The 16768-nt window shown below is 38.4% G+C and overlaps 1 protein-coding gene across 1 annotated transcript in view; it reads right to left on the bottom strand.

The window, feature by feature from the left end:
- Nucleotides 1-14972, bottom strand: part of DHX9 (DExH-box helicase 9) — a 60482-nt gene extending 45510 nt beyond the window's left edge. Inside the window, exons 1-2 of the mRNA XM_042780514.1 lie at nucleotides 14862-14972; nucleotides 14277-14417 (exon numbers count right to left, since the gene is read on the bottom strand). Coding sequence (XP_042636448.1) covers nucleotides 14277-14417; nucleotides 14862-14972 — 252 coding nt within the window. The remainder of the gene's footprint in view (nucleotides 1-14276; nucleotides 14418-14861) is intronic.
- Between the last annotated feature and the right edge of the window lie 1796 nt (nucleotides 14973-16768).

Here is a 16768-nt window from a genome sequence, read left to right as displayed (position 1 = left end):
AATGACATGAGACAAAGTATATGTGAACTGCTGTATGAAAAGTGAATTTACTCTGTAAATCTTCACCCAAATCCTAATTAAAAAAAAAAAAGAAAAAAGAAAAGTATATGGAACAAAGAAATCAACACCATGAAAAAGCACGTAACAAAAATGATAGCAACAAATTCACATTTGCTGGTAATTACAAACCTGGCAAGGAACTTATCTCTAAGATTTATAGAGGAAGAGTAGATGACCAAACTATGGTACACACACATAGTGGAATGTTATACAGCACTAAAGAATAATGTAGAGTCTGCAAAACACCGCATAATATGGATGAACTTGGAGGCCATTATGCTGTGTAAAATAAGTCAATCACAGAAGGACAAATACAGTATTAATTTGTTGTGGAGAGTCAAGGAAAGGTTTGTATATGGAAGGAAACTTTCTTTGTTGGTTCCCAGGGGTGGGAGGGGTAGGAGGGAGGGAACAACCCCCAAAAAAGGCATTGACCCATGGGGTGGATTTAAGAAAACATATTACAGAGAGGAAACACAAGTTTTAAGTCACATGCACAGTTCTATATTTAGATCTATACCATTTGTAATGCTTACTGCTCATTCTACTGTATGGATTTACTACATACACACAATCGACGCAACCAATACCATGTTGATGGGAATTTAGATAGTACCCAGTTTATACTTATTGTAAAATAGCCACAAACATCTTTATAGTATGGGGTATTTCCTTTAGGAAAAATTAATCAAAGCCCTAGCTTAAAAGGCATCAACATTTAAAAAATTATGATACTGCACTGCAAATTTATGTATTTTTGTCTAGCATACTTCCAGCAGCATATGTGATGCTCTATTTTCCACATACGCTAATGTCAACATTATAGCTTTATCAATCTCCGGTTCACTTTCTTTATATAAAGGTAACCTTTTGTTTTCATTTTCTCTGCCATTATTCTATCTGGATGTTCCCTATTCTAATTTCTAATAATTTTCATGCTTTTTACCCTTTGTTATAAATGTTGCACTTTTTTTTTTCCTTTCTTTTTTATCATCCTTCTCACTTTCATTACTTACTGCCCTAGAGGAATGTATTTTTTGTTTTTGAAAACAAATTAATAGTTTCTGATTTTGGTATCCTCCATAAAAATGGTCTTTCCTATCTTAAAATCTACTTTATGGATTCTTTTTACTTTGGAGCTAGGACTATTCAAATTTAGTTATTGTAATACTAAAGTAACTCAAACTTAATACTACTGTGGTATTATCTAATAATAATGTGGTAGAAAATAGGTTAGTCTTCCTTCTACTGGATTTTTCAAATTCTTCTGAGAATTATTTTTCCTAATGGGTTCTGTCTAACTTCTCAAATAATACGGTAAATTTAAATAATTACTAAGGAAGAACCTATTTCTTTACAAACAATAGGGAACTGACATCTTACAATAAAGAAACCTCCCGTCCAGAAACACCATGTTCTTTGTACACTTAATCAAATCTTCTATCGAGACAATTCTGGATGCTAGCTTGCATTAGAGAGCTCTGGTGGCATAGTGCCTAAGGCATGTGACTGCTAACCAGAAGGCTGGAGGTTCAAACCCAGTAGCCACTCCTCAGAAGGAAGGTTGGGCAATCTACTTCCATAGTGTTACTGCCTTGGAAACCCGTTACTGCCTTGGAAACCAATGAAGGGTCGTTATGGGTCAGGTCCAACTCCACGGCAGTAAGTTTTTTGAGTTAGCTCGTATTACTCCAAGTCTTACACAGACATAAGTGGCCTTGGTTGCACTGTGATTAAGAACTTGGCTGCTGACTGAGAGGTAAGCTTTTTGAATCCCTCAGTCACTCTCCATAGGAAAAAAATGTGGCAATCTGGCCCTCGTGAAGATTACAGCCTCAAAAACCCTATGGGCCTGTTCTGCTCTGTCCTAGGGTTGCTAAGAGTCTCCATGGACATGACAGTGGGTTTGGTTTTGTTTTTACCTAGGGATCTTTTCAAGGATGTTCAGAAAACAAACAGCCTTAGAATTGCAAAGGTATCTTCCTCTAGGTCAGAAAGGGGAGATTTGTTTTCTGACCAGGGTAAGATAGATAAAATCTGCCTTAAAGCAAAGGTTCAGAAAGTTTGCCAGGAGTCTCCTTTAAAGATTAAGAAAACAAACAAACCCAAGATCAAGGCTGGGGAGTCCATGGGACTCATAGGGACCCCTCCTTGGGTTTCCTTAGGCACTATGCCATCAGAGCTCTTACTTTAAGATTCCAAAACAAACCAAACACACTGCCATGGAGTTGGACCCAACTCATGGCTCCCCCTCCTTGGGTTTCTGAGGCAGTATCATTAGGAAGTAGACTGCCCAACCTTCTTTCAGAGGAGTGGCTGGTGGTTTGAACCTCCAGTCTTCTGGTTAGCAGTCAAATACTTTAGGCACTACGCCATCAGAGTTCCTTTTAAGATTAGGAGTGTGGTGTAGTAAATTACTTAGTGTGTCTTTTCTACCCATAAGTCTTTGTAAACTCCAAGATGGGATTTTCTATGAGCAACTGAGGAGCTCCTGATTGCTGAAGGTGTCCACCTGGAGTATTTCTGTTGGGAGTGGCACAAAACAATGTTCTGGGAGGTGCCCACTATCTCTCAGGTGCTTAGAGTTCTGATGCCATAATTGGCTAGTTTGACCACCCTGCTGGGCTCAAAAGGAGGCCTCCTGGAAGCAGAACTCTCTCTGACTGCTGGTTGAGGAAGACGTGCTGCCGAAAGAGACATGCACCCCTGAACGAGACACGTGCTGCTGGGAAAGAGCCGCAAGAGACACGCATTGCTGAGTGAGACACCGAGGGACCAGCACTGCTGGGAAAGAGACTGTGAGAGACTCTTGGCTGAGGGACGGTGGGTGGGAGAGAGACTGAGCGTTCTTCCTGGACTTGAGTTGTAGCCTGGTGCTTCCCTAATAAACCCTGTAATCTGTGAGTTCTGTGTGGCCACTGCAGCGAATTATCGAACCCAGGAGAGAGGTGGTGGATGCTTTGGGAGGAACGGTTGGTGAAAGGGCTGGAGGGAGGCAGCATGTTTGGCCTTGCAGTAATAGGCCTTGGTTTACTGCTGGTAATCCTGCGTTCCCCTTGTAGGGTTAGAGGAGGTCAGAACATGTGGCCTCCTTGCCGTTTTTGCAAGGAGTTTCCTAATGTGGAAGAGAATTTAAAATTCTCTTGGAATCCAGACTTTCTGGACCCATTGAGGCTAGATGAATCCCTGAAACTGCAGCCCTGAGATAATGTTAAACCTCAAACCAAAAATATCCCCTGAAGTCTTCTTGAAACCAAACAACAGTTTGGCTTCAGTAAAGATCATCTACCTTGAGCCTCATGCTCTTGTAAAGAGCTAGCCTTTATGGATCAAACTGACAAAAGCAACTCAGATGAATAACAGGAAACTTATGGGGCATTCAGTGTGGCATGAGGAAACAATTTGGAAAAAGAAAGTGAAAATGGTTGCACAAACTGAAGAAAATGTCATGGAATTGTACATGTAGAAATTGATGAATTGGTGTATGTTCTGCTGTGGATATTCTCAGCAGCAACAACAAACTAGGGGAAGAAGTTTCCTAAGCTCAGTTATTAACCAAAAGAAACCAAACTCACTGCTGTGGAGTTGGATCATACTCACAGCGACCACTTCCCTTGGGTTTCTGAGGCAGTATCATCAGGGAAGTAGATTGCTTCCTTCCTTCCGTGATGTGGCTGTTGGGTTTGAACTGCCAGCCTTCTGGTTAGCAGTCAAATACCTTAGGCACTACACCACAGTTACTAAGCTGTGAGATAAACCACTATGCATACAGAACCCACCTGGGCTCGCTCCATCATACAAACATGATGCTCATGCTGCCTGTTATGTTGTAAGTACTATCGATCTCTTTCTAACTTGGGAGTCTTGTGTCTTCTCCCAGGACACAGGAAACTGTGGCAGGCTAAATTGTTAGCTTGTGAGATATATTTCAGATTCTTCAGAGTCCAAACCCTGTTGTTGTCAGGGTACTGTTGAGTCAGTTCCATCTCACAGCAACCCCATGCACAACAGAATAAAACACAGCCCGGTCCTGCACCATCCTTACAATTGCTGTTATGCTTGAGCAGTCCTGTGTCAGTCTATCAAGTCTGAAGTCTCCCTGTTTCTGTAGACCATCTACTTTACCAAGCATGGTATCTTTCTTCAGGGACTGTATCCCTTTCTGACAAAATGACCTAAGTATGAGGGGTGAAGTCTTGCCATCCCTGCCATTCCAACTGTGTATCATCATCCAAGACAACTTTGTTTGTCTTCTAGCAGTACATGGTATATACGTCATCTAATTTCTTGACTGCTGATTCCATGGCATTATTCATTGTGGATCCTAATAGATACCCTGTTTCAGCAAGCAATGCTGTGTCATCTGCATTATCAGTTTGTTGATGAATCCTGCTCCAACCCTGATGCCACATTCTCCTTCATACAGTCCAGCTTCTCAAATTATTTGCTCACCATACAGATTGAGTAAGTATTGTGAAAGGTTACAAACCTGTCTCGCAACTTTCCTGATTTTAAATCATGCACTATTTCCTTGTTCTGTTCAAACAAAATCCCCTTGGGTTCCTCATCAGCATAATTTCGTGTTCTGAAATTTCCATTCTTTGAAATGTTATCTGTAATTTCAATGGTTTTTAACTGATCCACACAAATGCCTTTGCATAGTCAATAAAACACAGGTAAACATCTTTCTGGTATTCTTGGCTGTCAGCCAAAATCCATCTGACACCAGTAATTATATCCCTCATTCCATATCCTTTTTCTGAATCCAGCTTGAATTCCTAGCAGTTCCCTGCCTACACACGGTTTCAACTGTTTTAAAATTATTTTCAGCAAAACTTTGCTTGCATGTGTTATTAATGATATTGTTCAATCATTTCCGCATTCTGTTGAATCACCTTTCCTTGGAATGGGCACAAACACAAACCTCTTCTAAATTTCTTGGCATAAATGCATGAGAGATTTCTGTGTTGCATTATTTGGTGAATATCTCAATGGGTATTCTGTTAATCCCTACTGCACTGTTTCTCATGAATGTCTTCAGTGCAACTTGGACTTCTTTAATACCATCGGTTCTTGATCATATGCTACCTCCTGAAATGGTTAAACATCGACCAATTATTGTTGGTATAGTGTATTCCTTCTATCCTTTTCTGATGTTTCCTTCATCCAATATTTTGCCTAGAGCCCTTCAATATTGCAATTTGAGTCTTGAATTTCTTCTTCAGTTCTTTAGCTTGAGAAATGATGTCTCTGTTCTTTCCTTTTGGTTTTCTGTAACTCCAGGTCTCTGCACATTTCATTATAATACTTTGTCTTCTCTAGCTGCTCTTTGAAATCTTCTGTTCAGCTCTTTATTGTTTCTTCCTTTTGTTTTAGCTCCTCTCCATTCAAGAGCAAGTTTCAATCTCTTCCGACATTCATTTGTCTGGCATGGTCCATGTGTTGGTTGTTAGGTGCTGTTGGGTAGGCTTCAACTCAGAAACCCTATGTGCCACAGAGTAAGACACTGCCCGGTCCTGTATCATTCTCAAAATCCTTACTATGCTTGAGCCCATGTTGCAGACATTGTGTCAATCCATCTCCTTTAGGGTCTTTCCTTTTTCTGCTGCCTCTATACTAAGCATGATACCATTCTCCAGGGACTAGTCGCTTCTGACATGATGAAATAGGTTAGGCAAAGCCTGGCCATTCTCATTTCTAAGGAATGTTCCGGCTGCACTTCTTCCAGGACAGATTTTCTCATTCTTCTGGCAGTCCACACCAAGCCCACAATTCAAAAGCATCCATTTATTCTTTGGTCTTCCTTATTTACTGTTCGGTTTTCATATGCATGAGGCAACTGAAAATATGGCTTAGGTCAGGCACACCTTAGTCTTCAATACTTAGCTCTTAACACTCCATTAGTTCTTTTGCAGCAGATCTATCCAGTGCACTGATGCCTTGCTTTCTCGACTGCTGCTTCCATGGGCATTGATTGTGGATCCAAGTACAACGAAATCCCTGACAACTTCAATCTTTTCTCCATTTATCCTTATATTGCTTATTGGTCCTGTTGTGAAGATTTTTATACTATTTTCTTGAGTTGAACCTTATTATTTTTCAGAAAAATGACTGCCTCTGAGAACCCCATGGTTTCAATATTTACTTATTTATAACTGTAATTTTTAGTCATGGCTAAATGTTGCAATTTCCAAATGTTTAGATTATTTTGGTCTTTTTGTTACACTTTCTGATTCAGCTTTACCTACACATACAATAGCATTTCTAATGCTATGTGGGTTAGAATCATGCGAACTGACTTTTTTTTTTTTTCAAAGTTTACTTTGGCATTAACATTCCTATTTTATTTTTCACTGCATTCGCCTAGTATAGTTTTAACACTTATGGCAAAGTTGCTCTGCCACCTTTAAGGTCGTGGCGTTTGGTAGGCAAAGAAGGACCTATTCTGGGGACAGCACTAATAATCAAGTCCCAAGAAAAAGTATGTGAAAACAACTGATTATGCTTACTTGTCCTTCCTCTTCTTGCACCTTCCTCAACCCAGGGTCACAATTCTTGTCTACCTCACCCAACTCTTCCAATTTAGAGAAAATCCCTTCCTAAAGTTTTAAAGTATTTGAGTGGAATAATGTCCATCTTCCAGTGATGGAGATTTTTTTTTGGCTTTAATTTTAAACATTTTTTGAGAATAGTCGGGGAAAAATATTAAAAGTGTCATAGTGCATAACCTGCTTCTGCCTAATGAAGGTTTTAATGAGATGACCAAATGTTTATCATATTAAAACATGAAAAACTAGAAGTTATAAAATACATGTTCCACCATATGTAACAAAAACAGACTTTAGCAACATTTAGTTCATGTTTTCTTTTTGTATATTCCAAAACGTCAGCAATGGACAAATATTCACTTTGTAAAAAACTTTTGCATGATAAAAGAACTCATGCAGTTAATAAAATACAAACTACAAAAATAAGTGCAGAATGGACAACTCAAAGGAGGAAATACGCATGTTTTAAAGAACTGTTCCATTTCTTAACTGAAGAAACACACATTAAAGCAACTATCATTTTTTTGGTCTCTGATTAGCAAACACTGATACAAAAAGACCAACAAATCTAATACAGTTATAAAATGGTAAAATATTGCTTGTCTATTTGATTCTTACTCAGAGTAACTACATAGAATAGAGCAGAACTGCCCCATAGGGGTTTCCAAGGCTGTAAATCTTTACAGAAGCAGATCACCTCTGTCTCTCTTCCACAGAGCAGCTATTGTGTTCAAATTGCCGACTTTTCAGTTAGCTGCTGGATGCTTAATCACTGCTCCACCAGGGTTCCAGTAATATAGATTAGATGATATTCAATAGACAGTGGCCAGCAGAATGTGACCACGCCTTGCCCCCAAACAGGTGACAAAATAGGTTCACAGTATCAGGAGGTATATTGTTCCTATGACTAAATCAAACAAAATTCCAATCAAAACCAAAGTTTTTTTTTTTTTTTTTTTTTAAATCTAATACAAGGAAGAAAATCCAGAGAAACTGCTCACTATACACAACTTCAATTAAAAATTCAAGCTTACGAAAGGAGAAAAGTTGTACAGGAAAGTCATCTAAATTCTTACTGCAGTGATCTTTTAAAAAATGAATTTATTTAAAGCTGATCTTTTGGTACTAAGAGTCTTATTCAAGGTGAAGTAACACAGTGCTCCTTGTAAAATAATATCAAAAGATTATTTACCACTCAGTCTAGTTAATAGTGAAGGACTGATGTATTCATTACAAAAAATCTAAGGGTACTGACACCAGACAGAATGCCAAGCTTACAGATAAGTACCATATACTATGAATGGGATACTTATGGTATGGAACACTTACATGTTAAACATATAGTACCAAACACTACCAAGAGAGAGGAAGATGAAATACAGAATTAAGGAGCAGCCAGATGCGCAGAAAGATAATCAGGAAGAGTCTTGTGGTACAGAAGATGAAGGCTGTGTTAATGGGATCAATAAACCTAAATGATGGGAAAAAAAACCCACACATTTTACACTGAGGAAAAATTGGGGGTGGGGGGCATGGCAGAAAAACACCACTTTCAAAACTGCAGGACAAATTGGGGGAAAAAATTCTGCAATTTATCTCCAATGTATAAATAGTAACGGAAAAGATCAACATTTCAGAAGAAAAATGGTTAAGAAACAGGAATTGGTAATTCACAGATAAACAAACATAAATGATCCTTAAACCTCAGATGATGTTCATCTTAAGGGCTGTGTATTAACAGGGAGACAGCGTGGAGGGCAGGAGTGCATGGGAGGTAAGGATACACAGAAGAGGTGGCTATGGAGAGGAAGTGGAAGGAGAGCTGTTGCACTGTGGGAGATTACAGTTAATGTCATGAGACAAAGCGTATATGAACTGCTGCTGTATGGAAGATGTATTTGCTCTGTAAACTTTCACCCAAATCACAAAATTAAAAAAAAAAAGTTAATCTTCACTTAAAATAATAATTTAATAACCCAAGTTAATAGTATACTGATATAACTGTCACAAATGGACAAAATCACAAAGTTCAACAAAATACACTACTGATGTGGTTGTATGCCAAAGTTTTCTAAACTCTGGCATTATTAATATTTTGGGCCAGATGTTTTGTTGTGAGGGTGGTCTTGAACATGAAGAGTATTAACCAGCATTCCCGGCTTCTATCCACTAATTGGTTAAATACTGCACCCCACCACCCCCAACTTGTGCTGGTCAAAAATATCTCCAGATATTGTCAAATGTCCTGAGGGGCAAAATACCCCATGTTGAGAAGCATGGCTTGTTGGAATGCTAAGTAATACAATTCTTATGGAGAAGAAAATGGTAATAGCTTGCAAAATCACCTATGAGTGGAACAAAACTCAAAATCATTTGGAGAAAAATAAAGGGGAGGGGGGGGACATCAGGTTTGCTGGTCCCATAGAGCCTGACAGAACCACTGACACTATGGCCCCTAGCTGCCCTTCAGGTCTGGAACTGAACCCACACCTGTGGCTTCCAGCCAAACAAGACAGGCATAGGAATTGAACATTTACCTGAGGAAGATACACTCCTTGGAGACAAGAATCACGGGAGAAAGAAAGTCTGCTTATGCACAGGGAGACTGGTCAGAGAGCAGAGTGCAAGGAGGGATGGACACAGGGAAGAGGTTAACTATTGGGAAGAAGAGGGAGGGGAGCTGTTGCATTGTGGTAAATTGGGGTCAATGTCATGAGACAGTGTTTGTGAACTGCTGTAAGGAAAGTGAATTTGTTCTGTAAATTTTCACACAAATCACACACACACACTCAAACCTATGCATGTATCATCTGACCCAGCAATCCCATTTCAATGATCACCTACAGCAGATACACAGGCAAAAACACAAAAATATAAGGCTATTCTTTTAAGCACTATTTGTAAATAGTAAAAGAATGAGGACAACAATAGTTCAATAGGGGCCAGTTGAATTTACCACAGAAGTGAAAGGTAGGCAGAAAAAAAAGGAAAATATACAGGAAGATATGGTTACAGTCAGCATATGAAATGAAGAGTTGGGATAAGGAATGATACATATACATTATTTGCTTATATTTAAAAAATAAAACAAGGGGGGGAGGTAGAGAGAAGGAAGAGGAAGAGACAAGCCAGGCTTTTCTGCATATACCTTGCTTTGTAGATTAAGTCCAAAACGGTGTACATTTTACATCATCAAATTATAAAAGGCAACCTCTAATAATCAAAATGCAAAATGAAACCACTTGAATATAGAGATGGCAGCATAATCAAAGTGGAAGTATTTCCATCTTTAAACACGATAATTTAATTGTGCATTTGTAGTATGAAAATAAATATGAAAAGGATTGGGGAAAAAAAGTAAACACTGTTTCAAACAGTGCATATTGTTGGCTAAAGCAAAGGAATAGTTAATGTTAGGGCACTGTAAGGAATCAAGGTTTTTGGTGTGGAGGGAAAAAGGACACAGAAATATATGTTAAGCCAAACATATGGTACACCAGAAAGAAAGGAACTTAGCAAAGGCGATGAAGTCTGTTTAAAAAGACTCAGGAATCAATCTGAAAAGTTCCTGAGGGCCAAAATCAAGACAATTTGAACATCACTAACAGAAATTAAAATCCATTATATATTTGAAGAGGAGCCCTGGAAGCACAGCAGTCAATGTGCTTGGCTATCTACCAACAGGTCAGCAGTTGGAACTTACCAGCCACTCAGGGAGAAAGACACGGCAGTCTCCTCCTATAAAGATTATAGCATTAGAAACTTTATGGGGCAGTTTTACTCTGTCCTTTGGGATTGGTATATATCAGAATAGATTAGGTGGCAACAGTTTTTGGTATATATTTGAATTAATGATTCTAGGGGGAAATAACCAGCTAGTTGATCACCTCTGGAAGATTCTATGGACCAAGTAAGGAGTCTTGGCGACACAGTGGCTCAACTGCTACTTGAAAGATCAGTTATTAGAACCCACAAGTCACTCAGCAGGAAAAAATGTGGCAGACTCCTCCCATAAAGATTACAGCCTTGGAAACCTTATAGGGCAGCAGTTCTACTCTGTTTTATATGGTTCCTATGGGTTGGAATTGACTCAAACACACAGAGTTTTTTTTTTCTGAAGGGACCATTTTTGATTAAGTGAAAGAATTAAGCACTGCTTTCCAAGAGGAAAGAGGAGCTCTGGTAGCATAGTGCCTAAGGCACTTGACTGCTAACCAGAAGGCTGGTGGTTCAAACCCACCAGCCACTCCTCGGAAGGAAGGTTGGGCATTCCTACTTCTGCAGCAATACTACCTTGGAAACCCAAGGAGGGGTCGCCGACTCGATGGCTAATAACAACAACAAGAACTCCAGATGGAAGTATATATTACCTTTAACATTTTCTTGTCCCTATATCTCCATCCCCAAATCAAACCCAAATCTCATCAAGCCCCTAGATCTAACTGTTCATTTACAAGAAACACAAAGGCAAAGAAACACGTTAAATGATACTACAAACAAGTAATCTGCAAAACCCATACTAGGGAAAACTAAAAAATGACCTGGTTTCTTCAACAAACAAGTTGTGAGGAAAAATAAGAGGAGAGAGACAGAAAAACCTAGTGATTAAGAAACTTAGATAAAAAATTGCAACATATGAAAACTATCTGGATCGTAATTTACACACACACACACACACACCAGCATTAATGAAACAACTGGAAAACTTTGAACACTAATGGGATATATGGTGATATTAAGCAAATATTAATTTTTTTAAAAAATAACATTACTTTTTAAAATAGCTTATATTAGAACTACAAACTATAAACAGATGAATGATAGGATGTCTATGATCTACTTCAAAATAAGCTGGAGGGAAGGGGGTGAAGGAAATCAAAGACTGTCATATTTAAAAGTACTGCTGTTGCATGACAGGAACACGATATTCATTTTTTTTTTTTTTACACATTTGAAATTTTCCCCAGTACAAAAATTTTTAAAAAGTATTCTTTGCACTTAAAAACATGCAGTCCACTTCTGGGAAGTGCAATCTGTGGAGTGTTAAGGGCAAACACCAGAAAGAATTAAGTAATATGAAGGATTTAACTGGAATGGGGAGGTAAAATAAAGCAGATATGGCTCATCATTCAACCAAAAAACATTTAAGTGCCTACTACAGAACAAAAGCTATTCCACTAGGGACACAAACTAAACTGAACTATAAACAAACAAAAATTCCTGTCCTTATGGGGAATCTAGGGGAAAAAAAATTAGATTAGAACATGACTTCTCAATCTTGGAACTACTGAGATTTGGGGCTGGATATGTCTTTGTTGGGGTGGGAGCTGTCCAGTGCATTACAGAATGTTGAGCATCATCACTGGCCCCTACCTAACTAACCCATTTACCAGAACTCCCCCTAGTAGCAACCAAAATGTCTCTATACATTGACCAACGTCCCCAAGAAATAAAATTGTCTCTGTTGTTGTTATGTGCCATCAAGTTGGACTCATAGCGACCCCTCCTTGGGTTACTGAGACAGTAGCACTACAGAAGTAGATTGCCCCATCTTCCTTCCGAGGAGTGGCTGGTGGGTTTCTTTCTGGTTAGCAGTCAAGTGCCTAAGGCACTATATGTTACCAGAGCTCCCAAAATTGCCTCTAGTTGTGAACAATTGGATTAAATAGTTCTAAAGGCTAAGGAGAAAAATGAAGCAGTGAAAAGTATTAAGAATAACAGAGTGAAGGTGGCAATGAACTCGCAATTTTAAATAGGATGGGTAGAAAGGCCTTACTGAGAACACAGCATTTTATTAAAGACCTGAGCCCTGTGGATACCTGGGGAAAAGTAATCTAGGCAGAAGTACAATCATCCCTTGTTATCTATGAAGGATTGGTTCCAGGATCCTCCCCATGGATACCACATCCAGATACTCAAGCATTTTATTAAAATGGCACAGTATTTGCACATAACCTACCCTTTAAACCACATACTTGAAATCACCTCTACTTTACTTACAATATACCTAAATGCTATGAAATCACAATTATTACATGTAAATACTATGTAAATAGTATCTGATGCTCCCTCTTAAGACCGTGAGGATTGCTTTGACTTCTTAATAGCTTTTTAGGAGCCATATTCTACCCCCTCCCCTCACTCGTGAACATTTTTATCTGTGGGTGGGTGAATCCATGGATTTGGAGAGCTGTCCGTATAAAAACTGAGGCAGAAAGTTGCAGGCATATCTGAGGAATTGTAATAACAGATAAGTGGAACCAAAGAATTGAGGGAGAGTTTAGGAAATACATAAACAGAGCATTTTATGGGAAAGATCTAAGCCTGTTAAAATATTAATGAAGAAAAAAAGTATTGCTTCTCGATGGCCAGGTATGTTCCCATTAGATTAATCCTTTTACAGACAGCAATTTAAACTTATGGGGGTATAAAGCCACTGGAGAGTGAATAAAAGCAAGGAGATTCTGGAAGAGTGGTGATAAGGGGTAGCTGGAACAGCAGCAAATAACTCCTTTAGATTATGCCTTTTAGCCTGAGAGAAGGCTGAGTGTCAGCTAAATGCTTTCTGGCCTGAAAAACCACAGGATAGTTTAGGGAACTAAAGATACTAAATGTGAGAGAGGATCTCAGCATCAGAAACTCTGCCCCAACTTGTTTAACTTTTGAACCATGCATGTGGTTCAAGAGCAGACTCCAAAGCCACCTAACAAAGGATTAAAACCAAAAAACGAAACTCACTGCTGTCGAGTCGGATCAACTCATAGCGACCCCTCCTTGGGTTTCTGAGGCAGAATCACTATGGAAGCGGATTGCCCCTTCTTCCTTCCGAGGAGTGGCTAGTGGGTTTGAACCACCAGCCTACTGGTTAGCAGTCAAATGCCTTAGGCACTACTGCCACCAAAGCTCGCAGAAAGAATTAGAGAACTAAAATGAGATTTGAGTTGACAGTGTTTGCAGTTTGACTCTAATCAATACTTTTTGGAATAACAACACTATTCAGATAATCACCACAATATTCACAATGCCCAGGATACAATCCAAAATTACTTGACATACAAATAAGAAAAAAATGTGACCCAATCTCAGAAAAAAAAAAATATATATATATATGTATGTATCATCGAGAGTGAACAATCCTGGCATGACCCAGATGTCAATTAGTGGTCAAAGATATTGAAAGTTATCATTAACTATGGCTCAATGACTTAAAGGAAATTCATTTTCATACTATGAATAAACACTCACATGAATGAAAACATAGAAAATATCATCAGAGAATTCTAGAAATGAAAATACCTAAAAAAGTTATTTAACAGAATAATGGCATCGACAGAAAAGAGTGAATTTGAAGACGGCTGTTGTTGGGTGCTGTCAAGTTGATTTTAACTCTTAGTAACCCCATGTGACAGCAGAACCAACCCATAGGATTTTCTGGTCTGTATTCTTTTTAGGGAGCAGATCCCCAGAACTTTCTCCTATGGGTTGGAACCACCAATCTTTTCTGGTTAGTAGGTGCTGTACCTTAGATTAACAGAAATTATTCAGCTGAAGAGCAGAAAGATGTGGAGAAGGGGAAAGAAAAGCAGCAGCTCAAGGACCTCTGGGATAATATAGCCAAAGGTTTAACATTGTACCATCTTAAGTGCTTTGCCATAAATAAGTACTTACGCCAACAGCTGGGACTTCTTCACTCTTTACTTCATTTATTCGAACCAAATAATTAACAAAGTCTCTGGCAGCATTGCTCTGTGCATCTTTTTTATTAGTAGAGTTGCCCATGCCAGTATAATTATATCCTTCCACCCGAACCTTTAAAAATCAAGAAAAAAAATGTATTAAGAAATTATCTTGGGTGATTATGGGATTTAAAAAAATTCATAATTCAATAGTCTATTAAAAGGATCACAAACAGCTAACTGCTAGAAATATACTCTATAAGTACATGTAAAGACAACTCATGGGCTACCTTATAAAAAAGCTAAAATCACACTGTTCATTAAATACCTAATCCAAAAGTAAGGTTAATTTATGTGGGCTTGGTACTAAGGAAGGTGAGGAGCAATGAGCCTGTAATTAAAATAATTTACTTATCAGACTGATTATAAAAAAAAAAGTAGGGAGCAAGTCATAATAAAGAACTACTTTTACTCAATCTGTACCACATTAACATTTCCAAACAGAAATCATTCTTTTTTAATCCCACATGAACTTCATAAATTTAATCACGTAAATGTAAATTGTATTCTTTAGTACCTCACACATAAACTTCTGCCTGTTTTTGTTCCCCACTGCTCTAATTTCATAGGATGGGGTCATCTTCCTTTTGCCACACCAGGCATACAGAAAATTTTTAACGTCACCCATGATTCAAGTGTTTTCTTCAGACCTAAAAAAAAAAAAAGTCATTTAAAAACAGCATTATTTTTAACAGCAAAAACTGAAATAAATGAAAATTTAGGGTAAAAAATTATTTTATTGTACATCTATTAAAACTGCCTTTGAGGAAATGTTAATGACATATTACAAAAAAAAATTAGAATACTGCACTAACTACATAAAAAGTATATATCCATAAATTCTAGACCAAAAATAAACATTTTACAAAATGATTGTTTGAGTGACTATGAATTATTTTTACCTTCCTTTTTAAAAAATACTTTTATGTAATGTCATACTTTCTACAACAGCCTTTATGTGTTTTAACTCCATCAATCCTCATAACAATGGTAGATATGTTAGACACTATAATTACTGTTAAACAGAAAAAGAAACTGGAGCTTAGAAAAGTCAAGCAACTTTTCCAACTCACAGAAGAGAGTCCTAAATTCAAACCCAAACTACCATGTTAAGAAATCATTCATTTTGGGTATAAAACAAACGGTTTATCTTTTTGATATAACTGCTACATTATCTTCAAAGTTATTTAAAAACTCACAGTGATACCTCCTTGGGTTTCTGAGGTGGTATCACTATGGAAATAGATTGCCCAATCTTTTTTCCAAGGAGTGGCTGGTGAGTTTGAACCGCCAGCCTTCTGGTTAGCAGTCAAATGTCTAAGTCACCATGCCACCAGAGTTCCTAGTCCCAATACAGTTAAGTACTCAATAAATATTTACGTCTCCGAAAGGTTCTCAAAAGTCCACTATTAGCTCTAAAACGGCCAAATCACTTCAAACTTCCTGGTGAAGTCCAATGTTCAAAGTGCTCCTGTATAAATCACCTCTGTTCCCAAAATGGCTATACCAAATATAAAAAAATTTTAACCACATTAGAGAAGCTAACTGAAGGAATCCTTTTATCCACTTTTAAGGTATTTCTTTCCTACTCTTAACAATGGAAGTAATGTAGAGAGATACTATCAGGGAGCAGTAGACTTCTAACTTTCCCCTTTCCAAGTACTTGAATATTATCACTTGCAAATTGCTAAATATCCCGATTGGGTCTCATTAAGGAGCTCTCTTGGTGCAATGGTTAATCCACTTGGCTGCTAATCAAAAGGTCAGTGGTTCAAACCCACCAACTGCTCCATGTTAGAAGATAAGGCCATGTGCTTTCATAAAGATTTACAGCCTTGGAAACCCTGTCCTTAAGGTCCCTATGAGCTGGAATCAACTCAGTGACACTGAGTTCGCTTTGGTTTTGGAGTCTCATTATTTTTGAGAGTTAAAAAAACAGCCTGATGTCTAAAGCTAAGGGGGCTCTACCAAATCTCTCCTTTAAGCCTTGTTACTTATTAAAACTTGAGGATCACTGAAGTGCCTGCCTATCAAGGTACCTAAATAAGCATCACACTTCTTGGCATTGTCTCTCTACCCCAGAAATGGAGCCTGAGTCTAAATTATAAGCGAAGTATGATTCTGGATCTGAAACTGGAGAAAATATGGTATGAGTTTTGTTTGCCATGAGGAGAAATCCTCACTACCACTATTATAACCTTCTGTTCATGCATACATTTTGTTAACACCTAAGTTTAATGTAGGAGCTCTGGTAACCTAGTGCCTAAGGCACGTGACTGCCAACCAGGAGGCTGGCGCTTCAAACCCACCAGCCACTCCTCCGAAGGAAGGCTGGGCATGCTACTTCCGTAGTGATACCACCTCGGAAACCCAAGGAGGGGACCCTATGAGTCGGGTCCAACTCGAGGGCACGTAAGAACAAGC

The sequence above is a fragment of the Orycteropus afer genome, unplaced genomic scaffold (genome assembly GCF_000298275.1).
Source record: "Orycteropus afer afer isolate SDZICR_OR568_19922 unplaced genomic scaffold, OryAfe1.0 scaffold00043, whole genome shotgun sequence".
NCBI lineage: Eukaryota > Metazoa > Chordata > Mammalia > Tubulidentata > Orycteropodidae > Orycteropus > Orycteropus afer.
This window is presented reverse-complemented; position numbering and strand designations above follow the sequence as displayed.